Source organism: Drosophila gunungcola, unplaced genomic scaffold (genome assembly GCF_025200985.1).
Source record: "Drosophila gunungcola strain Sukarami unplaced genomic scaffold, Dgunungcola_SK_2 000097F, whole genome shotgun sequence".
Lineage (NCBI taxonomy): Eukaryota > Metazoa > Arthropoda > Insecta > Diptera > Drosophilidae > Drosophila > Drosophila gunungcola.
Genome location: NW_026453259.1, coordinates 236,261 through 258,547, shown reverse-complemented (window position 1 = coordinate 258,547; position 22,287 = coordinate 236,261). Strand labels below are relative to the sequence as shown.

Here is a 22,287-nt window from a genome sequence, read left to right as displayed (position 1 = left end):
ACCTGTCTAGCTTGTTACGTGCCTCATTAAGAATTTTCGGATTTTAATTGACAGAACAACAAAATCCCTACAGACATAAAAATCAGAATTTGATTTCGTTTATTATAAATTTCCAATGTTTTTTGACTGCTCATTAAATTAGATTTTTCGCCACAATAAATATTCCAGGGTCAAGCATTAGAAAATATATTTTTGTATAGAAAATTGTATGGAAGAATTCTCGCGAGGAATATGATTTAATATATTACAAAGTATATATATAAAATATCTTTCTTCTCAAAATAAGTTTACTTTGACAACAACATTTTATTAAGCGTAAGAAATAGAAAAATTGGGCGCATATTTTGGGCTGAATCATTTAAACCTACTTTTTGGTTTACATAAAAAAAGCTTCAAAAATCCATAAAAATCATTTATACAAAAATATATGTGCAACATTCTCTATATTTCTATCATATTTTTAGCTGTTCGATCGCTACCAATTTTTTTAATTTATTTATTTTTTACTTTTTCATTTATCCATTCGGCGCGACTTGTTCAAAAAATGTTGTTGTCATATTCGCGTTTTTATTAGCACCATTCCGCCAAGTGGATCAACGGTATTCACCTCTCTACCTGCCCACCTTCTCCTTCTCTTTCTGTTTCTGGCTGTTTTTTTTTAAATATATTTCTTTTAATTTAATAATGGTTAAATCAAAAGCACACAAAAAGTTTAAGTTATTTTGATTTGCATTATCTGATTTAGTAAAGCACAAATAGTAATTTAAAACCCTTTTTTAAGAAATTTATATTTACATTAAACCTTTTATTTTGCATCTTCTTTCAATTTAATATATTTTTAATTTAAATAGTTTTTATAAAGCCTTAGTTTTTTAATATACTTTCAATCGAGAATGGAATATAGTAGACATTTTTGTTATTGTGAATCTGATTTTAATGGCTTTCTTTCCATTTTTTTTTGTAACTAAGCAACAGGGCAACAGTTAGGGAGAACAAATTAATTTTTTTTTTTTAATTTTAAATAATAAAACTTCCTACAGTAAATGTTTTATTGGTTTCTTGACATTTCCTATTTTATTTATATTTATTGTTGCTATTAAGCCATTTATTAAAGTAGCAAAAGCAACAGGGTTTAGAAAATGACGGTTATTTTTTTGGTAAAAATAACTTGTTATTTTTTGCGGTTGTTGTTGTTGTGTTTTTGCTTTATTACAAAATTGTATCATTAAATTATTTTTGTATATTATTTTTGTACTCTGGACGAGAAGCAACCGATTTTTAAACAGTTCGGGCGTGTGCTAAATTTATTTTTTATATATATTTTAATTTTTTTTTACCAATATTATACGATTGATTCAGGTTTTATTTCATATTTGTATTTGTTAAGAACACTTAAAAAAAAAGTAAAATAGCGGCATTTGCGTGCGAGCGAGATGGCGCGTTACCGCGCGTGTTTACCGTTAGCCCGTGTGCCGCTTTTTTACCGTTACTGCCACGACTTTTGGATTTCAGCCGCGTTTTGCCAAACGATTCGTCCTGGTCGACGAAATGCGTGCAAATAAACGAGAAAATGTCGAGCGATGTGATGCGCTGCGAACCAGAATATTTCGACTCGTTTTCAGTGCCCCCTCTCTCACTTTTTTCCTCATTTCCACTCATTCCCCCCAATCCCCTCCCCCAATTCCACTCAAACTTTTCTACGAGTGGAACGCAATACATAAACCACTCTCTCTCTCGAATTTCGACTCAAATCGCATTTTATTGAGTGCCAGCATTGCTCTTGCGCTGATCGGTCTCCTCGAAGAAAAGCTCCAGAAGAGTCTTCTTCAGCAACTGATCGCCATCGAGTCTCGCCACGCCCTTCCAGTGGAGCAGGGCTGGGATTCCCTCCACCGAGAAGGGGGGCTTACGGAACTCATTGTCCTTGCCCATCCAGAATTCCCGGTTGCCCACGTCCACCACCAGGATTATACAGTCCGCCGGTGCGTGCGACCGAAAGGCAGCCATTATCGTATCTTCCGCTGAAAAATAGAGTAGAAAACGGTATTACTTATAGGGCTATACAATATACAATTTTAGGTATAAGCTTAAATTTGATTATAAAATATATTTCCAGAACAATTTTAATGGTTTTTTAAGGGTTTGCTTTATAAGGTTTTATCAAAAGATGTGTATGTTTAGGTAAGAGGTATTAGCTTTAATTTGATGATAAAATTCATGAGAATTCGTATTTTTCAAAGCTAGTGTCGTATAGTATGCTCAGATGTTTACAGGGATTACTTATGGAGTTCCCGAAGGTTGTAATCCTCACCCGATCAGAAAATGTAGATTAATTAAGGCGTAAAATCTTTAATTGTACAACCCATTAGCTGGAAATTGGAGTCGAAACCGGGATTATTTGTGGAACTTTTAAGGGTTTATCATAACGCGTGGGTATATTTATTTAACTTTTTCCTCAAGTATTGAATTAATATTTTTTTTTTAACCCGGCTTTTATCGTTTTCTAAAACTATTGCCTCACTTAGTATATATAAACATAGTATCAATAAAAAAAGAACTAAAATTGAATACCAATCTGCACTAATACCGAAACACGGCAGTGGACCGTGAGGAGAATTCGTCACCTACCCGCCACGCAGTCGGGACACCAGCTGCGTCCCTGTTTATCCTTCTCGCCGTAGAAGTAGATGTATATGGGATTGCGCTGGTTCTCGTAGAGCTTGAGGAAATTCTCCATCTCCTTGAAGCCCCGTGCCGGTACGTATTCGGGCATTATGATGGAATTTTGTAGACTTTTCTACGCTCAAGTGAGTTCCGGATGGTTATTCGTGGCGATTCCAATCGACTCTGGGGTCCAGTGGTTATCTGGATCTTATGGGTTCTTTAGCCGGTGCTTATCGGCCATCGGGGAGTTTATCAGATAATTAAAGGCCTATAAAATCGCTGTTTTTTTTGTTGTTTTGTTATTTTTCCTCTTTTTGCGGCAATTTCCAGCAACTGCGGTATCCACCACACTCGTGACGCCAAACTCACCACGGCCGGCAATGCGTGCTGTTAGGCGCAACGTGGTGAATACTGCGCTGTTAACCGTATATCGATGTTTAGTTTTTCGTCATCCAAAAAAAACTACATAATTGTTTTGTAAGCTGGAAATTTTACTTAAAACTCTCAGATTGATGATTTTTTTTATTTAATCAAAAATTAAAAAATAAAAATTTCTTAAAAAAAGGTATAGATTTGTATTTGAAATTATATAAATAAAACAAATTTTTTACCAAACTTTTAATTCTACCTTTATTAATCTTAAAGTTGGCTGTTACATTAAGTCAGTCAAATTAGCGATCCAAATTTTCCGAAAATCGTAAATCGATTTGCTCATTTTTCATAACATTTTTATTAAGTGTACAGGAAAACTAGCTCAGAATTGCTAAATGAATTTAAAATTGGCGCCAAAATAATGTTGTTTTGTGAACATAACATCGTTATGTTAACTGCGGTTCTGACCGCAAGTTCCAGGGACTAGTGAATGTTTTGAACCTAACGCCCTAGCGCACAAATTATGAAAAAAAACTGTTAAGCGGTTTTCTCAAAAATTTAGACAACAAAATTCATAAAAAAATACAAGATAACTAAGCAATCTTGTATTTTAATCAATTTTGTTGTCTAAATATTTTTCGCATACCTATGTTTTATTATGTCTAAAGTAAAACTAAGTAAGTTTTCAATTTGGATCAACTGTTCTTTTATTTTCCTTAAATGGTTAATTGTTACGTATATGTAATTTCCTATTTAACATTAACGATTGGAACATTAAAGGTTTTTAAATAAAAAGATACTATTTTAATCATTACAAATTCTATTCCGCTGTTAAAATTAATTTTTGCATTATAAAATCGTAATAATTTTCCAAGTAAATCTAAGTTTATATTAATTTTGGATCAACTCTTTACTAATTTTGCTTAAATTGTTTATTGCTTATATATGTACTTTCTTATTTAATATTTAGCTTAGATTGTAACGTTAAATAACGATTTTAAATAAAAAGAAAATATTTTATTTTTTTACACCGTTTACTGTTCTAATTAATTATTTCATTATTAAATTTAAGCAAATTTGTTTAATGATTTATTATTAATTTATAAATCTAAGTAAATATATATATATCGTTGTCCGATTCAAATTCCATATATATATATATATATATATATATAAAAAGGTTGATTTTAAATGACTTTTGGTACATAATATTGATATTCTAACAGAGTTTTTATAGCTCCCGCTTTTAACTAATTTGTTTATCCAAGTATTGACTTATTACAAAAAGTAAGAGGAAGAAGCGCCAGTAAGCGAAGCATTATAATCGCTAAAGTTTAGCAGGAAATCATCGTTGATATCACTATTGGGAGAGGCGAATTGTGGAGAGTGGTTGTCATTGGATGGATGATGTTGGGCCATGGGGAACTCCCATCGTCCAATTTAAGCCGCTTCGGCAGTAGTTCAGTCTCCACGACATCTGCGGCATTGCTTGACAACTGACTAGACAAATAGCGGTTGCGAATGCCGGTGGAAGTGCTGGGCAAGTTTTCGCTGGCCTCAGAATTTGTATTTTTAGCTGTTGTTGTTTCATTCATTTTCTGCTCCTTTTGCTTGAGCTCTGCCTTCCCAAACATTTTTTTGGCCCCCTGATCAGTAACCTCCTCCTCGCTTGATTCCTGTTCGCCAGATGCGTCATCGTCCGATTCAAATTCCATATTTTCGGATTGTGATTTCTGTTCAGAATCGTCTATATCCAACTTTAATTTGTCTGATTTCTGCACTTTTGGTTCCGACTTCTTTGGTTTCTCATCAAATTCTTTCTGTGATCCTTCCATTTCGTTCTGTGCACCGTCTTCTGGGTTGTGCCGATTAAATTCTTCATCTGATTCCTCTATTTCGTTCTCTGAACCGTCTTCTGGCTGCACCTCATAAAGGTTTTCGTCTGATTCCTCCAGTTCCAGCATTTCGTTTTCTGAACCGTCTGCTGGCTGCTCCTCATTCAATTCATCGTCTGATTGCTCCATTTCGTTCTCTGAACCCTCTTTTAGTTGCCCGTCTTCAATTTCTTCGTCTGATTCCATCCATTCATTCTCTGAACCGTCGGCTGGCTGCTCCTCATTAAATTCATCGTCGGATTCCTCCAGTGAACCATCTTCTGGTTGCTCCTCATCAAGTTCTTCGTCTGATTCCTCCTCTTCCTTTTCCAATCCGTCTTCTGGTTGGCCTTCATCAAGTTTTGCGTCTGATAACTCCATTTCCTCTTCTGATTCTTCTTCAAATTCCATATCAGATGCCTCCACTAGTTCTTCAGCTGATCCCGAAACCTCCTCTTCTTTTTCAAACTCCACAATATCGGTTAGTAGCGGATCAGGGGCAAATTGCACATGTTTTAATCGCGAGTAAAAAGAGATAACACTCTTCTCCTTATCGCGATTAGCCAAAATTGATTGCAAGGGCATCTTCACCTGCTGATTATCATCCTCCAGAAAATTTTTCAGAAAATCATTAGCCGACTGAAATGATAAGCTGCTGCTGTTTGATGGCTTTTCTGTTTTCTGTGGGCTAACGATGTTGGTTTCATTCTCGGTAACGACATTCTTTTCTTTGATGTGGCTCTGAGCAGGCATTGCACTGATATCTTTTGATTTTAACTGGAACCCGGAGAAAAAAATTAAGTTCAATTTTATTGGATATTTGGCAAGTACTAACCTGTGCTTCCATTTCGCCTATTTGCTTGCTGATCTGTATTATGGCGACTATCTCCTTGTTACGTTTATCTGTTAAATCGTTTATTGTAGTTTCATACTGGCTGTTTAACTCGTCTAATTCATGTGTTAATGTGGTAAGCATCTTCTCCTCTTCTTTTAGAACCGCCTGCACCACGCGAAATTCCTGGACTAGAATTATTTCAATATATATTTAAAAATCATTAAAATAATCAAAAAATTGTTTTCCCATATGTCAAGCCCCTAATATTTTGCACCGTTATTTAATTCGTACAATAGAATATACAAGTTAGAACTTCATTAGGTTTTATATTAACAATATAAAATAAAAACAAAAAAACAATAATTAAAGTGGAGGTATATGAATAATATCATAGAGATTGCAATTACAAATATCGGAACTGTTATTTTAATATTGCGGTGAAAAAGATATCACCGATACAGTTCAAAGTACAAAGTTCTTCTTCAGTATTTCATTAGCTTATATATCAACATAAAATAAATTAAAAAAAAAAACAATAATTCAACTGGTAGTATATCAATAAATTCCTAAAGATGGCCAGTTAACATATTGGTGCTAGTATTTTAACTGCAGCTGTATAATTGTAGTTGGTGTCAAAAAAAATAGCACCGATACTGTGTAAATGTACAAGTTTTTAACCCTTAGATAAGTAAAAATAATTTCTAGAAGATCTTACCAACATCGCGTGATTTGAGGATGGCCATCTGCTGCTCCTCCTCGGCTTCCAGCTCCTCCTCGAGTGCCATTTGGCGCTGGGTCTGCTGCTCCTCGCGCTGGACGGTGTAGCGCAGGATGTCCTGCAGATCGGCCTGCTCCAACAGACGCTCGATTTGCATGACCTGGAACAGGCAGTCATATGTCATGCTCTCCGCCTCCGCCATATCCTCGTTTATCTCCTTCACATTTTCGGCTCCCTGCTTGGCCAGACTTACGTCCAGCGTTAGCTCTACCAATTTTGAGCGAATCTCTGGCGTCAAGTAGAAACATGTTGGCAACTCTCAAAATTATTTGTTTTCTCCCCACTTACCCTCCTCTTCGGCGAGCACTTTTGTTTTTTTTTTTATCTCCTCTTCGAACTGCGACATTATTTCAGCAGTTTTGCCCTCTAGACCGAGAAATTCTCTGACTTGCGGATATTTATCCATTTTTCGGTGGCTTCTTGTGATTTTTCAAGTTTGCGCGTCTTCCGATTTGCAAGACAATCGACTTAGCGCATAGTGTTGGAAGGCGCCTAAATTGTAACGGTGATATATATCGGCAATTTAAATAATCGCTAAAATAATCAGAATATGTTGGGTATTCCCTTAACGACTGAATCCCCGAAACGCTGAAAATTTAACCAAAAATTCTCCCTGTATAATTATTTAACATTTTTGGACCTAAAATCTTTTTTCAATATATTCTGTTGTTGATACCTGGGTAAAACTATTAAGAAACATGTAAAACTTTATTCCCTAATTTGATTATTTTTTTATATAAGCTTCATTATTAGCATATATTTGGTGATCAAATCCATGTTGGGACCAGTTTTGCCTTCTCAGTTTTAGTAGAAAATAATTGGACCCTGACTATTTAGAAATTAAAAAAAAAAATGTTACAAGCCTCAGCTTAATTTTGATGTAACAGCTGCCAAACACCTGACTAAAACTCAGAGATTTAGTCGTTTTGGGAATACCTAAATCGATTTTCTAAAATTTCTAAAGAATGCATTTGTATAAAAAAGCTGACAAATTTAGGGAATACCCAATTCATATTTCTATCATAATTTTTATAGAAAAAAAAAGGAGGTAGACCAACTTTTCGTATAATTTACCTTGTTTTCCCAAAACAGTTTTTTGGTTAAATGTATTTAGTAGGATTGCCCATCTCTAACCAGTGCTGAAAAACGCGCTCCCAAAAATCAGCTGTGAGTGGTGCTTGTAAAAAAAAAAACTCACAGCAGGCTACGAATTTGACATAAGAGCAAATTTTGCAGCCTTTTCTTTATTTTGGAAACTCCAGAATGCTGACGAATTGTGCCTCCAAGACGCTGGCCGCTGTGGTGAGTAGTGAAGCGTCCAAAAATGAGCATAATTGGTCAGGACCTCACCGGGCTACCTGCCCCCTTGGTTATATAATTTGTGCCCAGGAAAACAATAACATTAAAGATACGTTGATGACTTTTTTGTGCTGTTGCAGCGTGCCAACATCCGGGCAATCGCCACGAGCAGTGCCCGGTCCAGCGACAACCTCTTCGTGCATCGCGACACGCCGGAGGATAATCCCAACATCCCGTTCGAGTTTACGGCGGAGAACAAGAAGCGCGTGGAGGCCATACTCAGCATCTATCCGGAGGGACACAAGCGCGGCGCCATGATCCCGCTGCTCGATCTGGCCCAGCGCCAATACGGCTGGCTGCCCATTTCCGCCATGCACAAGGTGGCCGACATCCTCCAGCTGCCCAACATGCGCGTCTACGAGGTGGCCACCTTCTACACGATGTTCTTGCGCAAGCCCACCGGCAAGTATCACATCCAGGTGTGCACCACCACCCCCTGCTGGCTGCGCGGCTCCGACGACATCCTGGAGACCTGCAAGAAGCAGCTGTGCATCGGCGTCGGCGACACCACCAAGGACAGGAAGTTCACCATCTCGGAGGTCGAGTGCTTGGGCGCCTGCGTCAATGCGCCCATGGTGGCGATCAACGATGACTACTATGTAAGCAATCTGAGTCAGAGACTCCAGGTTCAATGAAAGTCTAGGAAGGCTAGGAACAGAGCTAATTACGAAGTTAAATGATATATGATGTGCACAGCCATCAACGATGTCTTCTATGTAAGCAGGTTCACTGACATCCACATTCAGAAAACATCTTTTATAGGTTAGAAACAGGACAAACTACGAATTTTGCTTGTGGTTGTAGTGGATAGCAAGCTTTTAACCATAATAATTCATACCTTATATATTTCAAAAGTTAGCCACTAAAAAAAAACAATATTAATGGCAAAGAGCTAAAGAAATGCTAGCAGCTTAAGAGGTTTGTTTTTTGTAACAGAAATTCTAGGTGCACTTGCAGTTTTAAATTCTGTAGACTAACAGAGTATAATTTTTAATTCTGAACCAAGGCTTATAAATAAGTTCATTTTTGTAATCTAAACAACACGTCTTAATATGCTTTTTCTTCACCACCATTTTAAATATCTTTGTTGTTATTTGAGTTATTCCAACGCACAAATGAATTCAAACAGTAATTGCTACATTTACTATGGGAAATAAATACCCGATAGATAGCACAAAAAGAATGCCAAATATATGCACTCAGCTAAAGCTTTCCTCGCATTGCAGGAGGATCTGACGGCCAAGGACATGCAGGACATTCTGAACGACCTGAAGGCGGATAAAATTTCGCCCCCTGGCCCCCGTAACGGTCGCTTTGCCAGCGAGCCGAAGGGCGAGCCCACTTCCCTGAGCGAGGAGCCCAAGGGACCTGGTTTCGGACTGCAGGCAGGCCTCTAGAGGATTGGCAAAGGAGCAGCATCTATCACTGATTGTCGAACGAAAGTTAAATAAATGTTAAGCAACTCTTAGAGGTCATTGATAAGTGATTTTTGACTTTTTTTTGGGTTTAGTTAAGTTTAGAATGTTGGATTTTTCGGTTTAAAACCAAGCAACGTTTGAAATAGTTTGTTTTTTGTACAAATTCTACAACTGATATTAACGCTACGGAAAATTTGGAAACCTTTAAGCGTTTAACTTTAAAATAAAGCTTACATATAAATTCTATAAAAGGCTTGTTAATGTGATCTCATTATACTAGAATAATATTTAAAAACAGAAGATCGTGAATTTGACATTGTTTTACATTTATTCATCATACTAGAGACTGCTGCGCCTCCTTGCTAATTATTATGTAATTACTTTGTGTACACTATGGCGTACATAGCTTGTATGGAGACGATTGGGAAGAATAGTTAAGAGGCTATTTGCAGCTGTGACAATTTCTTGCGAAAGACAAAACTTAGGTTTAAAATGATTAAATTCCACCTTAAGGGTACAAGTTGTGTGCTTAGGTCTAGGTTTACATTGCTTATATCCTACGCCGGTTGAATGCAGCATAACCAGATATACTTCACCATATATACCGTGCTGCATTCAAGCGCCTGACCTCGCTAAGGTTACAGATAAATTTTTATTTTGTAATGTGTTGTATTTGCTTGGATTGGATTGTGTCTGCCCTTACTCGCTTCAGAATTTTGGGGGCGATGAGTTTCGGTCCGTGTCACATCTGCTCCTTGACTCCTTGCCCCTCAATCTTGCACTGCAAACACACCATGTACACCGCCCGCGAGTGTCCTTAAAAACCAACGCCGAAAAAAAATGAATGTATTATGCACTAAAACTCTAAGGATGCCGACTCCGCCGAGGGCCACTTCGAGGGGGCGGGGCCGCCGCCTTTCCTCAGTCCTCGCCGTAAAACACGCTGCAAATAAAGAGTGGCATTAATCAGCAAATAAACAAATAAGGGCTACAAACTACAAAAATACAAAATGAAACAAAACAAATAATACTAAAAACAAAATTAATAGAATCTACTTCAATTAAAATATCATAAAATAAAAGCATAGAATTGGAAGCATAAGGCAGCTAGGGTAAGAGTACTACTAAAAATTACTTTAGAGTTGTGTCATTATTCTAACCTTATTTTGTATATAGAGTTATTAAACGCACCGGTTCTTGGCGGCAGTACGCTTTGAGGAGCGCTCAATGCGATTGTGTATATTCGTCCTGGGGTAGTATTCGTTGACGAGTCGCTTGGTCTTCTTGGGCGATTCGCGCAGTTCCTTGGTGTCCACGTTCTTCTGCGTAACCAGGTCGCGCTTGAATTTCTCAATCAGCCCCTCGCAGGACAGATTCGACTCCGGCTCCCAGGTGTCGTCCTTGGCACCGAATCCCTTCCACCTGATCCGGTACAGGTCGTCCGCAAAGTCAACTATCCGCTCAACAACCCACTGTTTTTCAGGATCTGCTGGGGTAGCGGCCTTCTTCGGTCGTCCACGTCCGCCGGCTCCGGACATGGCTTTCTTTACGACCTTCTGGGGCTTTGCTTTGGATTTTGCCTCCGTCTTGATGTCCTTAATAACGGAGTAAAAAAAAGGTTGGATAAATAAAACATTTATATAACATAATCTCTTATTCAGATTCATCATATTCTTAGAAATTAAATAATATATGTAGAAAGTTTTTTATATATATATCTATATGACAATATTAAATAGTTTAGTTGTGTAGTGTTTTGGCCATTACCTTAGAAAGGAACTGTGCGATCAAGTCGTCGCAGTTCAGATCAATTTCTGGCTCCCATGTGTCCGAATCCTTATTGTATCCCTTCCAGCGCACCAGGAAATACGATGCGCCGCGCATAATCTTGTGGCCCATGATGGCTTCTACCTGAAAAAGATTATATTAAACATATTAGATCGTCTGATTAGAACTTCTTGTTGCAATGTTATCAAAGTATAAAGCAAGTTAAATCGTAATTATAAATTAACAAAGTTTTTAGTTTTTAAAGCGGGTTTCTAAAATCAATTTGTAAATCCGTTTGTGAACTTTAGGCAATTTTAACTTTAAACATGGTACTATTTTTTAAGTCATTATCCAATTAGAAAATGCATTTCGCACAGCAACTGTACTGTTTAATACAATAAAATATTTTCTGTCTCAAAATAAAGATCGGTTTCCCTTTCTAGTTCGCGTTTTGAAAAATGTTTCTGTCCTAACAATTCAGGGGTTTTTTTGTTTCAAACGTACCTTGCGCTATAAAAATTGAAATGATTTGAGAAAACTTTAATAAATACTTACAGACCAATTGGACTTTGATTTTATTTAAACAGTAAATTTAAATTTTAATTGTAAGCATATTGTTTTGATAGAGAGCCAATTGGACATGAATTCTTTTCAAAATTTGACCGGCCCCGAAATTGCGACGCTTACTTGTATTTTTTTGTGACCAAGATATACTCTCCATACCAAAGTTACATATATGGTAAAAAAAAGTAATTGAATCATCATAATGACTAAAATGTAAATTAATAAATTGAGCCATAATTATAAGTGAACAACAGGGTAAAGCAATTGTGAACTTGTCGCCCTAGGATAATAAATAAACTAAACTAGACTAAAGGGTTTAGAAATTTAAAGAATTATGATGAGCTCTTTTCCATGGAGTTAATTAAAAAGTTATTGTAACCATTGGCATTGTAATGTCAAGACTACGGGTTTAAATATTGTAACCTTGTTAATCAATAATAGGACGATTAAATTGACTAGAATAAGGCGTACAGATATGTAAACAGTTAGACTTCAGGTCTCACCTCGTATTCCACATCGGCTCCCGCTTGAGCATCGCTGTTGACCAGTTCATCGTCGTCCACTAGGTCTTCTGGAGCAGCCTTCTTGCCATTTTTGGCGGCAGAAGTGTGGCTGGTGGTGGCTTTGGCCTTGTCCAGCTTGCGCTTCTTGGGTGCGAATGCTCCTCTTTTTCCTGCCCCTCCCCCACCGGCGGAGGACTCCTTGCTGCCGTTGAGGGGCAGGTCATCGCTGTCGTCGGATCCCGACCGCACTGTCGACCGGCTCTGGGTCTGGGTTACCTTCCGCTTGTTCAGCGGCTTCTTCGAGGAGCCGGCCGTCGAGTGGGAGACGGAGGAGTTGGTGTCCCTGTCCCTGTTCCAATTGGAGCCCGTCTGCTCCTTCTCCTCAATATCGCAATCTGGGGCGGCGACGGCGGCACCATTCTTGCGCTTGCCCTCCGGTTCCAGCTTCTTTCGGCTCAGCTCCTCAATCACCTTCTTCTTGCCCGGCTTCACCATGTTTACCACGTTTGCGCCGGCTCGGATTGGATTTGCTCCAAATTTTCTCTTGCTTTTGCTTTTTCCTTTGCTTTGCCGTAAAAACAAATCTCCGACTGTACAACAACGAGAAAAAAGTTTTTTTTTAGTTGCCTATCGGCCTATCGATAGGTATTCGCTATCGGGAGGCGTTGATGTGTCGACTGTACTGTACACACTCGCAGTGTGACCGCGCTGATAACGATTAAAAATACACACAGTTTAGTTTAAAAAAATCCCTTTTACGTTCGTTTAAAACGATTTTTTTTCTGATACTTCTTTACATACAAAAAAGTCGGAAAAGATCAATAAATAAGGACACTTCTTATGAGGCTTGCTTATGTTTTGATTATTTATTTTGAAACGATTGGAAAAGTAGAAGTCAAAACCAAGAGTTGCTTACGATATTACACGTTTAAATCTTCGCGGTAATGTCTATACTATAAAAAATAAAATACTTTGTACGAAGTTTTGGCTTCAAAATATCATAAAATATTGAAAGCACCAAAGCCGACATATACCAAGAGATGCCAATCGACAGTAATGGTAAAACCAAAAATTAGAGATGGCTGGAAAGTCAGTATAATAATTTGATCTTAACCCACTGTGAACACATGGCTTAGAGATTATGACAAATAATAACCCTGTTATGTATAAACATTGGCTGTGTCATGCTATTAATAAGTTTAACAAAAAATAATTATTAATATAATTGAAGAAAAGATAATTTAAAATTGTGTTTTTGAGTATTATTTAAGGAAAAGCTCCCCAAAAGCGCCAACGCCCGATCAATTTCAAACTTTCAGGATCCATAAAGTTTGGAGTCCTGACTAAGAATAAGTAGGTCTGGCAACATCACCTAGACAAACTAGCTTATTAAGCGATTCGACAATTTATATAAATTACGGTCCAATTACAAATTTCAAATAAAAGTTTTATCAGGGGAAACGGTATGAATTTTTAAATGCCTAGTAAAAACAATTTAATAATTTAATGAATATTCAGTAGGTACAAATTCCTAATGTTGTTTTCAAAGGAATGGATGCTGTTATTAAGTTAAAAATAATCCAAATACAAGTTTTTAAAGAATTAAATTACCTTGTGTAAACAACAAAATTAAATAAGGGTATATGTTATTATAAAAAAATGTACTTAAATATGGCTAACACCTAATAAAAACAATTTAATAACTTCACGAATACGTAGTAGACAAAAATGTATTATTTAATATATGTATTTTCCTAGTGTTCACTGTACTCGAGATAAAAAACTTTTAGTAGTTTTCACTTACTCCACAGTATTTTTGAACACTCTGGTCACTCTGAATCAACAGCACGTGTAGGGCATTTAACAAAAATTAGCAAAACATTTGCTAATAGTTAGTTTTAGTGCCGAAATTAATTAAGAAAACATGGTCAGTTCGGAGCCGAAAGGACCTAGCAAGGTGGCAAAAACGGGGGACAAACCGCCGCCGGCCTTCAAGGCCAACAAATCGCCTGGTCAGAAATTTAAACCAGGCGGAGCAGGAGGCGCCAGGAAATTCGACAAATCCGCCGGAGGACCAGGGAAACCCGGCGCCGGTGGTACCAGGAGGTTTGACAACAAGTCTGGAACTGGCAACTTTAAGAAGTTCGACAAATCCGGAGGAGCAGCCGGTGGCTTCAAGAAGTTCGACAAAGGCGGTGGAGCAGGAGCAGCCGGTGGCAACAAGTTCCGGGGTAAACCTCAGGCACAACAGACACAGGCGCCGGCGGAGGGCGAGAAACAGGACTGGAACAAGTTCAAGCAGGAGAAGAAGGACCTTAAGCTGAAGCGCAAGAGCTCCAAGGACACCTACGAAATCACCAAGGAGGCCAAGCAAATCTACGAGAAGCTGCGATGGTAGGGTTCCCTTAAAACCAAGAGGGTTAGCAGTGTCAGTTAAAGCTGTAGTTGTCCTATTCATCTTAAACGCAATTCAACCCCAGACATCGTACAAGCCAAAAAAGTCTTTATGTGTATGCACTTAGTTGTTCCCAACGTAAATGCATTTATACTTAGAAGCAACGAAATTATGCCATTTGGGTATTACAATATTCCAATATTTAAACAGCTATAAAATATTGTTAAAATTGTCATTATAAATCCTTATTAAATCAAAATAGCAATGATTGATGAGGTGTATGATATAGTCCCCACTTATAGACTAATTCCTTTATATGCATTTATACTTATTTATTTATTTTTTTTATTTTAAAAGTTTCATAAAGTTATGCTACAAATAGAAGAGTTTTAAAAACGCGAGATTAGTTTGCCACAAATACACATAGGGTACTTTGTTATAATAACCCCGTTACAATTCTGCTATGTTTTTCCATATTTATAACTTAATTTCATGTTTGTGATGCAGCCGCCGAACTGGGAACAAGGACAAGCTGGTGGAGCAAATATACAAGGTGCTCAACGTGGGCGACACCATCTCGAAGGTGGTGAAGGCCCACGACACCGCTCGGGTGCTTCAGTGCATGCTGAAGTACGCCTCACCGGCGCTGCGGGCCGAGATCTCCGAGCAGCTGCTGCCCTTCATCGTGGAGATGTGCCAGTCGAAGTACGCCCAGTTTTGCGTCCAGCGAATGCTGAAATACGGGTCACCGGCCACCAAATCGAAGCTGGTGGACAGCCTGTACGGACATATTGTCCGTTTGGCCGGACACAGCATCGCCAGCGGATTGCTGGACACGATGTACCAGAGTGCCACGCCCCAGCAGCGCATCCATATGCGCCAGGAGTTCTATGGCGATCTGTACCGCAAGGCCAAGGACGCGAATGTCAAGTCGCTGGGCGACACCTACAAGGAGGCCACGAACATGAAGGCATCCATTTTGGGCTCGGTGAAAGCGAATCTGGACCATGTGGCCAACAAACAGCTGGTCGACAGTTCACTGGTGCATGCCGTTATGCTGGAATACCTGCGCGCCTGCGACGAGGATGAGGAGAAGCTGGAGGAGACGGTCACTGCATTTGCAGCCCTAGTGCCTCACATGCTGTCCACCAAGGAGGGCAGCGAGGCGGGTGTCATTTGCTTCTACAAGTCCACGCCCAAGAACCGCAGAGTGAGTAAATAATATTTGTTGAGCTTATGGAAACAACCATAATAAATAGTTCTCAATTTTCGTAAACCTAAATTAAAAAAAGATTGATTAAAACCAGGTTTATGAATTTGTACTAAATAAAAAAGGTCAGACATTGAAAAAATGTTTATTCCAAAACAAAGACTAGAATTTATGGTTATTTTCTTAAATTGTTGTAAAAAACTGCCTAGGGTATATTAAAATTTAATCGCTGTACTAAAAATTACTATATTAATAGTTCTATGGTATAAATTCATTATTATTGTTATATATTATGTAAGGGAGTAGACAAAAAAATTAAACTTCAAAGTTTTAAATTTAAATTTTCCTTGAAAAACTAAAACAATAGCAGCTGTGTATTTTAAATCGTAAAGACAAATGCTGTCTAATGAATATATATTTAACACCATCTGCAGGCCATCATCAAGAACATCAAGGAGCATCTGCTCAAGATCGCCACCCACGAGCATGGCCACGTGTTCCTCATCTCGCTGCTGAACGCCTTGGACGACACCAAGGCCACCAAGAAGGCCATCTACGACCACCTGCATGGGGATCTGAAGACACTGGTGGGCAACCAGTACGGCCGAAGGGTGGTCCAATGGTTGGTGGCGCCCGGCGACACCACCTGCTTCCATCCGGAGTTCATTCGCGTGGTGGACGAGGGCCTGGCGTTTGGCAAAAAGGAGAAGGAGCTGCGCCGCAAGGAGATCTTCGAGCAGATCGAGGCGCCAATCGCACAGGCTATCGCCGAGGAGGCAGCCTTCTGGCTGTCCAACAGCCACATCGGCCTGGTCACCGCCGACATTCTAAATCACAGTGAGTGCACAAATCAAATATTATATTTATAATTATAAATATGTGTCAATTAAAATGTTAAACATTCCTTAAAGTGTTTATTTATTGTTTGTTTTAGTATCTATTCAGAATTAGCACTTTTTAAAAATATACAAACATTTAAGTTTGTTTTTATTCAAAAGAGAAGAAACGCATTTAAGCAACTAAGAAAATCATTTTTATGTTTTTCCCTAATGGAAAATCCTTACATTTATTTGTTTTATATGCTAAGCCTCTGTATTCTTTCTCCCGTTTTAGTTCAAGGCGAATCCTATGAGAAGGCGGTTACAGCCCTAGCCAAAGTGATCGCCCAGCCGGAGTGGCGTATTTCAGCCGATGCCGCCGGTCCGCTGCCACAGGATAAGAAGAAGCCCCACAATGATGTGGAGGCCATCATAGCTGAAGCCACCAAACAGCGCAAGAAACTGCTTAACGCCGACAGTAGCAGCGGTGAAGAGGATGACGATGAAGATGCAGATGAGGAAGCGGATGCGGAAGAAGATGGCGAGAAGCAGGCCGAAGACAAGGATGATGGAGAGCCCAAGCTGAAGAAAGCCAAAAAGGAGCCCAAAAAGTCAAAGGCGAAGGAGGAGCCGGCGGCATCTCCACTGGTCAGCGGAATCGAGGAGGCCGGCATGCACATTGTATTGAAAAAGATCCTCAAGAACGATGGCAAACGTGAGGGCACTCCTTTCAGCAAACAACTCCTGCAAAACTTGTCCACTGATGTGGTGAGTAGATACCCAACTCTTAAGCTTTTAAGTCAGGGGTGCTCAAAAAAAACAATTACCAAAACAGTTAAAAAAACACGCACACGTGAAGAGTCGAAGAAAACAAACATCTTTTGGATTGCTTGCCCCGGTCTTATCAGCATTACAAAGACACGAAACCTTATTAGTAAAACACAAAAAAATGTTCCTCAAGTGCATAGGCAAATTAAGTGTATTTTAACAAATAAGACAAATACTCTTCCCAAAATTGCGTTGAAGTAATGTTTATTTTTTTGAAGACATGGTAACATTACTATTATTAGGAACGCATCGTATATATGCTAAACTGATCAGTGCTTAATTATGGCTTTTTCTTTTAATAAATTGAGTATTTTTTCTTATTTAAAATTTGTCGATATTAATAAATTCATAAATAAGTAGTTCCTAAGCTTCTGTTCGCGAAGTAAACTGATTCATCCTGATCCTAATAGTTGCTTCGGTTCCATTCCTTTCCAGCTCAAAGTCTGGCTGGGCGTCAACCGAGCCTGTTTCGTCCTGTTGAAGCTGGTGGAGGAGAGTCCCTCGCTGCTAGACGACTGCAAGAAGGCCATCGCGGAGGAGAAGAGCCTCAACCAGGCGCTCGGGGGCCAGAAGACGCCCGGGGCCAAGCTGCTGGCCGCCAAATTGAGCATTGGCAAATGAAAACCCTTTTTAGCTTATAGACAAAAAACCTAACATTTTAAAATACATAATTCTATATTGAAATGGCTGTAATTTCCGTTTTATTCATGTGAGAAGTGACGTGAGCTGTGGGGTTCGGTGGTCGAGGTCGAGGAGTCTTTAAGACTTGCGCAGAATGATGTGTAAGCCGGAATCACTGTCGACGATTCCGGAAAGCTGGCCGACGTTTAATTTAAAGGCAGCCTCCTCGAATGACGGCTGCATCTGACCTGTGATAAAGAAGGAAATTAAATGATTTAAATATGAATTTATTACGAGATGGACGGGACTTTGCCTTGTGTACATTTTTTAATCGTAACCCAGTAATAGAGATTTCTATTGTCCTAAACTTTTATCTTTAAAGAAACATAACCTAGTAATGAAGATTTCCGTTGTCCTAAACTGTCACACAATAATAAACCTTATTGAAGATTATGATTATGCTGCAAAAGGTATAATTATAGAAGGGAAAGTGCCTGTCATTTCCGTTTCCCTGACCGGCAGCTCAAAATTCACGTTCAAAATTAATGCATCGATCGTTTTTAACTTTTAAACACTATTTCTGTATCGGCTACGAGCTAACGTCGTCGAGTTTTCCAAACTTCTAAATAACATTTTCTTTCCAATCAAAAACTACTATTTTTTTTGATGATGATCATGTCACTAGTTAAGATGCTCTAGAGTATTTGTTGCCATTACCACATTATTTAATCTTTCTTCTTGAAAATATATCATGTCATACTTCAATATACCTTTAGATTTTAAGAATGGCGAATAGATTCGCCTTGTCCTAATAAATGTAACCCTTAATAGACACAGATCGCAGGGAACCATATTCTCAGATCTTTTGGAGCAGCAAGAAGCTTAGCTAAGGATTCTGTTCCTCGAGAGGATGTGCCTTTTCCGTACCTCTGCCGAACTTTCCCAGGTCACCGCCCCTCTTGGCGGAACTGCAGTCGGAATAGGAGCGGGCCAGCTCGTCGAAGGTGGCCTCCTGCTGGACGATCTTGTTGCGATAGACCTCCAGGAGCAGCTGGGCCTCCTCCTTGGTGCGGGTGATGTTCACCTCGCGCCACGAACTGGGTCGCCGGCTGCCCTTATGCTTCACGAGCAGATGCAGGCACTGCACCTCGTCGGGTCCGTCTCCTCCGGCGACGGACGCAGCACCGGATCCTCCTCCTCCTCCACCTCCACCGGTTTTCTTGGCAGGCTCCGTGGGCTGATCCCATTGCGATTCCTTGGTGTGCACGTTGAGGTAATAGCTCAGTCCTGTCAATCATACATACATTTGCACATATATATTTTAGCATGCCGGTTACGGATTGTTTGCGAGTGGGATTGTGGTTATTCTGCCACTTTATAGGGGACATCTACATTTCATACCTGTGGAGCGACTGGTGCGCTTCTCCCAGCCCTCGGGCAATTGTTCGGCGTCTGGCATGTCTTAATTCGCTTAATTTATTTAAAATGTTAAAATAAAGTTGTAAGTCGCGTTCGCACTAGGGGTGGGAAAACATCGATGCCAACTTCGATATCAGCGATGTTTTCTAAACAACATCTATCGATGATTGGCGGGACAACATCGATGTTTTTTCACATCTAAAAAATGTTCTTACATAGATGTATAATCGCAGTTTCCCTTACAGAAATGCTAAACCATCGCTTTGCTAACAGAATGTTATCATCATTTTTCTAACATTTCTGTTTGAAAGTTTAACATTATTTTAAATTGACAGATCTAGCTACTAAATTGCTAAGCGGCAGCACTGCCAAACAGTGTTGAATGCTATCAGCTGTAAGTAATACTTTGGCATGGTCCTAAACCAATAACAAGTCTCCAAAGCTTGGAGTCCAAAGTAGTCTTGACTAAAATCGATTTTTTTTGGCAGAAAACAATCGATTAATATGGACAAGTGCTGTCTGACACAAGCTCAGTGGTATGACCATTGACAGTTGGCGGCTTAACAGTAAGAGGTGAATTTCTGTGTTCAAATAAACAAATATAATAATGCTAATGTAATACTTTAGCATGGTCCTGAACCAATAACAAGTCTCCAAAGTTTGGAATACAAAGTAGTCTTGACACAAACCGATTTTTTTTGCAGAAAACAATCAATTAATATGGACACGTGTTGTCTGACACAATCTCAGTGGTATGTCCGTTGGCAGTTGGTGGCTTAACAGTGAGAGGTGAATTTCTGTGTTCAAATAAAGGACAACAATAATTCAGTAATATTGCGTTATTTAGTCCGTGTGATAATGTGTACTACAGCAAATAAAAGACTCGACACTTTTTGTATACACATTTATTGCAAGTTGGTTTGTTTATATTTTAATTTACGTGTATGCTTCTCGCCATCTGTAACTACCACAACAATGTACGCATATTCCATTTGCTGAGTTTATGTACGTGAAACGCTTCGCTCGATCCGTTGGCGTGTTTAAAAAATTGTGTCGTGTTGGTAACTTGAAATACGATCAGCCATCGTGCTGTCCCGCTTTCATCTTCGTTAAGGTGTGGACAGGTGTGGGCTCTTATTTATTTCGCTTATTTTTGCCTATATTCAGTTTAGATTCAAATTAACCGGCGCCTTGCTCAGAATTCGTTATTCGTTATGTTCGAGGATATATCATTGCGTTTAAAAATTGATTCGATTTCGATTTTTTCATGTTTATGATTTTTTGGATTCTCCTTCGGTTTTTCATGATTAACACCTAACAAAATGCACTCGTTATTCGTGTGTACGTTTGTGTGCGTGTTGGTGTGGGTGTCTGAACAGTGTGACTTTGTGACGCTCGTTTTTCGTTAACTTAATAACATTAATAATATTAAAAAAAAACATCTTTTTGTATACATAAACCTTTTTTTTGTTTGCTTTAAGTATCATTTGTCGTGATTTTTAGCTTATTTTCTTTGGGTTTAGTTTTAAATTACTAACTACTTATATAATGTAATGTTAACTTGTTTTACTTGTTTTAATTTGTCCGTAAAGGTTTTGTTTTCTCTTCCCTTCCCCTGTTTCCCTGCTGCTCTTCTTCGCCCTTCGTTTTTAATACTAAATTGTTGTCTGCAACATCATTTTCCAGTTTCATGCTTTTCGATTTGGCTTGGCATTGGTTTTTGACTCGCTTTGTTTGGTAGTACTCGTATAATAAATTTGAACAATTTGTCTTAAAAAATATATACATATACGTAATAATTAACATTTCGCTATGTCCTCCATTCGAATCATCAGTAACTTGTGTATAAAATATTTCCACTACAAAAAATCACTCTTTTGCAAATAAAACTCAATAAGTTCCTTTGTTTTCTTGTTTTGTTGTTAACATTGTTCTAGTTGTGTGTCTCTGTGGTCGCTCTCGCTGATGACCAGTCCGTTAGTCAAGTGTTGTTCTAGTTGTTATAGTGCTGTGTTGCAGTTGCCGTCTCGCTCGACCGCACTCGTCGTTTGAAACGGCGAGTGGGGGCAGGCAACATAACGGTTTAATTAAACAGAGATGGCGGTAACGAAATAAGTCTCAAATAAGCACACACACGGCCGAATAGCCGTGAGCGTTTGGTTGCTGTACTAGTGTATGTTAAAAGTTTCATTAGTTGTCAAACCGACATAAGAGTGTTAGTTAAATTTTCTCGTTTATATTTACGTTCTGTGCTTGTTTTGAGCATTGGTAATCCTCGCTAAACACTTAGAAGACACACATAAAGAAATACCAACACAATACAACTCCTCCGATTTTCATTAGTTCATTAGTTCATTATTTACGTCGCGTTTTAAGTTCATGCGTTTAATCGTTTAACCTTTGTACATATTTAATTCGATTTTGAGTTTACTTTAAATCTGATTTAAGCACGTTTTGCTCGCCACAACAACAATGCACATTTATAAATATTCTTTTATCTCTTTCTAGTTAGATGAGTGTGTGCTAGGGGGTGTGCAGGTGGGTGAGAGAGAGAGGTTGTTTGCATTAACTTTAGGCCACATGCAAGAGAATCGAACTAGAAAGCGAAATGCTGATTTGGTTTAGCTTCTGGCCCTGATGAAATGGTGGTGGGCGGGTAGCGCCTCTCTCTCTCTCGGCGGCAAGCGAACTAAAAGTGAAAGTGAAAGTGAAAGAAACAAAAGAACGTTTGCAACAGTTGCCCAGCTAAGCGGAAACAAGCAACTAAAAAGAAGCCTCGTAATTGTGTGGGTATCTGTTTCTCCTAGCGAGATGAAAATTTCGTGTTCTCCCATGATTTTAATTCTTAGCGGTAAGTAAGCA

At 38.8% G+C, this 22,287-nt stretch overlaps 6 protein-coding genes across 7 annotated transcripts; 2 read left to right on the top strand and 4 right to left on the bottom strand.

Annotated features, from left to right (window-relative positions):
* Window positions 1-1,732: 1,732 nt before the first annotated feature.
* Window positions 1,733-3,138, bottom strand: LOC128265147 (thioredoxin domain-containing protein 17). Its single transcript, XM_053000978.1, has 2 exons — window positions 2,629-3,138; window positions 1,733-2,021 (listed from the first exon to the last, which is right to left on the bottom strand). The coding sequence occupies exons 1-2, from the start codon at window positions 2,771-2,773 to the stop codon at window positions 1,759-1,761; spliced, it is 408 nt and encodes a 135-aa protein (XP_052856938.1). The 5' UTR covers window positions 2,774-3,138; the 3' UTR covers window positions 1,733-1,758.
* Window positions 3,139-4,248: 1,110 nt separating this feature from the next.
* LOC128265151 (glutamic acid-rich protein) lies at window positions 4,249-7,008 on the bottom strand. The gene is given in 5 exon segments (XM_053000985.1): window positions 4,249-4,466; window positions 4,469-5,687; window positions 5,746-5,933; window positions 6,461-6,751; window positions 6,812-7,008. Coding segments are annotated over 5 exon segments (1,968 nt in total). The 5' UTR covers window positions 6,930-7,008; the 3' UTR covers window positions 4,249-4,314.
* Window positions 7,009-7,647: 639 nt separating this feature from the next.
* On the top strand, window positions 7,648-9,364 carry LOC128265158 (NADH dehydrogenase [ubiquinone] flavoprotein 2, mitochondrial). Its single transcript, XM_053000992.1, has 3 exons — window positions 7,648-7,825; window positions 7,963-8,481; window positions 9,109-9,364. The coding sequence occupies exons 1-3, from the start codon at window positions 7,787-7,789 to the stop codon at window positions 9,277-9,279; spliced, it is 729 nt and encodes a 242-aa protein (XP_052856952.1). The 5' UTR covers window positions 7,648-7,786; the 3' UTR covers window positions 9,280-9,364.
* Window positions 9,365-9,605: 241 nt separating this feature from the next.
* LOC128265156 (M-phase phosphoprotein 8) lies at window positions 9,606-12,825 on the bottom strand. Of its 2 annotated transcripts, none has more exons than XM_053000991.1 (4): window positions 12,135-12,825; window positions 11,068-11,211; window positions 10,461-10,895; window positions 9,606-10,243 (listed from the first exon to the last, which is right to left on the bottom strand). In XM_053000991.1, the coding sequence occupies exons 1-3, from the start codon at window positions 12,627-12,629 to the stop codon at window positions 10,482-10,484; spliced, it is 1,053 nt and encodes a 350-aa protein (XP_052856951.1). In that variant the 5' UTR covers window positions 12,630-12,825; the 3' UTR covers window positions 9,606-10,243; window positions 10,461-10,481. The 2 variants fall into 2 exon arrangements, with proteins under 2 accessions (XP_052856951.1, XP_052856950.1); XM_053000990.1 differs by having other exon boundaries at window positions 10,492-10,895.
* Window positions 12,826-13,945: 1,120 nt separating this feature from the next.
* LOC128265154 (protein penguin) lies at window positions 13,946-18,078 on the top strand. The gene is made up of 5 exons (XM_053000988.1): window positions 13,946-14,528; window positions 15,037-15,739; window positions 16,174-16,576; window positions 16,853-17,325; window positions 17,821-18,078. The coding sequence occupies exons 1-5, from the start codon at window positions 14,059-14,061 to the stop codon at window positions 18,004-18,006; spliced, it is 2,235 nt and encodes a 744-aa protein (XP_052856948.1). The 5' UTR covers window positions 13,946-14,058; the 3' UTR covers window positions 18,007-18,078.
* Window positions 18,057-19,565, bottom strand: LOC128265155 (putative peptidyl-prolyl cis-trans isomerase dodo). The gene is made up of 3 exons (XM_053000989.1): window positions 19,408-19,565; window positions 18,934-19,293; window positions 18,057-18,254 (listed from the first exon to the last, which is right to left on the bottom strand). The coding sequence occupies exons 1-3, from the start codon at window positions 19,463-19,465 to the stop codon at window positions 18,145-18,147; spliced, it is 528 nt and encodes a 175-aa protein (XP_052856949.1). The 5' UTR covers window positions 19,466-19,565; the 3' UTR covers window positions 18,057-18,144.
* Window positions 19,566-22,287: the final 2,722 nt, after the last annotated feature.

Bases quoted from the DNA above. Each gene is read 5' to 3' on its own strand.
- LOC128265147 (XM_053000978.1), bottom strand. From the start codon at position 2,773: ATGCCCGAATACGTACCGGCACGGGGCTTCAAGGAGATGGAGAATTTC. The intron at 2,022-2,628 runs GTAGGTGACGAA...TCTATTTTTCAG, and splicing joins GTGTCCCGACTGCGTGGCGG to CGGAAGATACGATAATGGCT.
- LOC128265158 (XM_053000992.1), top strand. From the start codon at position 7,787: ATGCTGACGAATTGTGCCTCCAAGACGCTGGCCGCTGTG. The intron at 7,826-7,962 runs GTGAGTAGTGAA...GTGCTGTTGCAG, and splicing joins CCAAGACGCTGGCCGCTGTG to CGTGCCAACATCCGGGCAAT. The intron at 8,482-9,108 runs GTAAGCAATCTG...CTCGCATTGCAG, and splicing joins CGATCAACGATGACTACTAT to GAGGATCTGACGGCCAAGGA.
- LOC128265156 (XM_053000990.1), bottom strand. From the start codon at position 12,629: ATGGTGAAGCCGGGCAAGAAGAAGGTGATTGAGGAGCTGAGCCGAAAG. The intron at 11,212-12,134 runs GTGAGACCTGAA...AATCTTTTTCAG, and splicing joins GAGCCGATGTGGAATACGAG to GTAGAAGCCATCATGGGCCA. The intron at 10,896-11,067 runs GTAATGGCCAAA...TCCGTTATTAAG, and splicing joins TCGCACAGTTCCTTTCTAAG to GACATCAAGACGGAGGCAAA.
- LOC128265154 (XM_053000988.1), top strand. From the start codon at position 14,059: ATGGTCAGTTCGGAGCCGAAAGGACCTAGCAAGGTGGCAAAAACGGGG. The intron at 15,740-16,173 runs GTGAGTAAATAA...CACCATCTGCAG, and splicing joins CCACGCCCAAGAACCGCAGA to GCCATCATCAAGAACATCAA. The intron at 17,326-17,820 runs GTGAGTAGATAC...ATTCCTTTCCAG, and splicing joins AAAACTTGTCCACTGATGTG to CTCAAAGTCTGGCTGGGCGT.
- LOC128265155 (XM_053000989.1), bottom strand. From the start codon at position 19,465: ATGCCAGACGCCGAACAATTGCCCGAGGGCTGGGAGAAGCGCACCAGT. The intron at 19,294-19,407 runs GTATGAAATGTA...TATGATTGACAG, and splicing joins GCGCACCAGTCGCTCCACAG to GACTGAGCTATTACCTCAAC. The intron at 18,255-18,933 runs GTACGGAAAAGG...TCTTTATCACAG, and splicing joins CCTGGGAAAGTTCGGCAGAG to GTCAGATGCAGCCGTCATTC.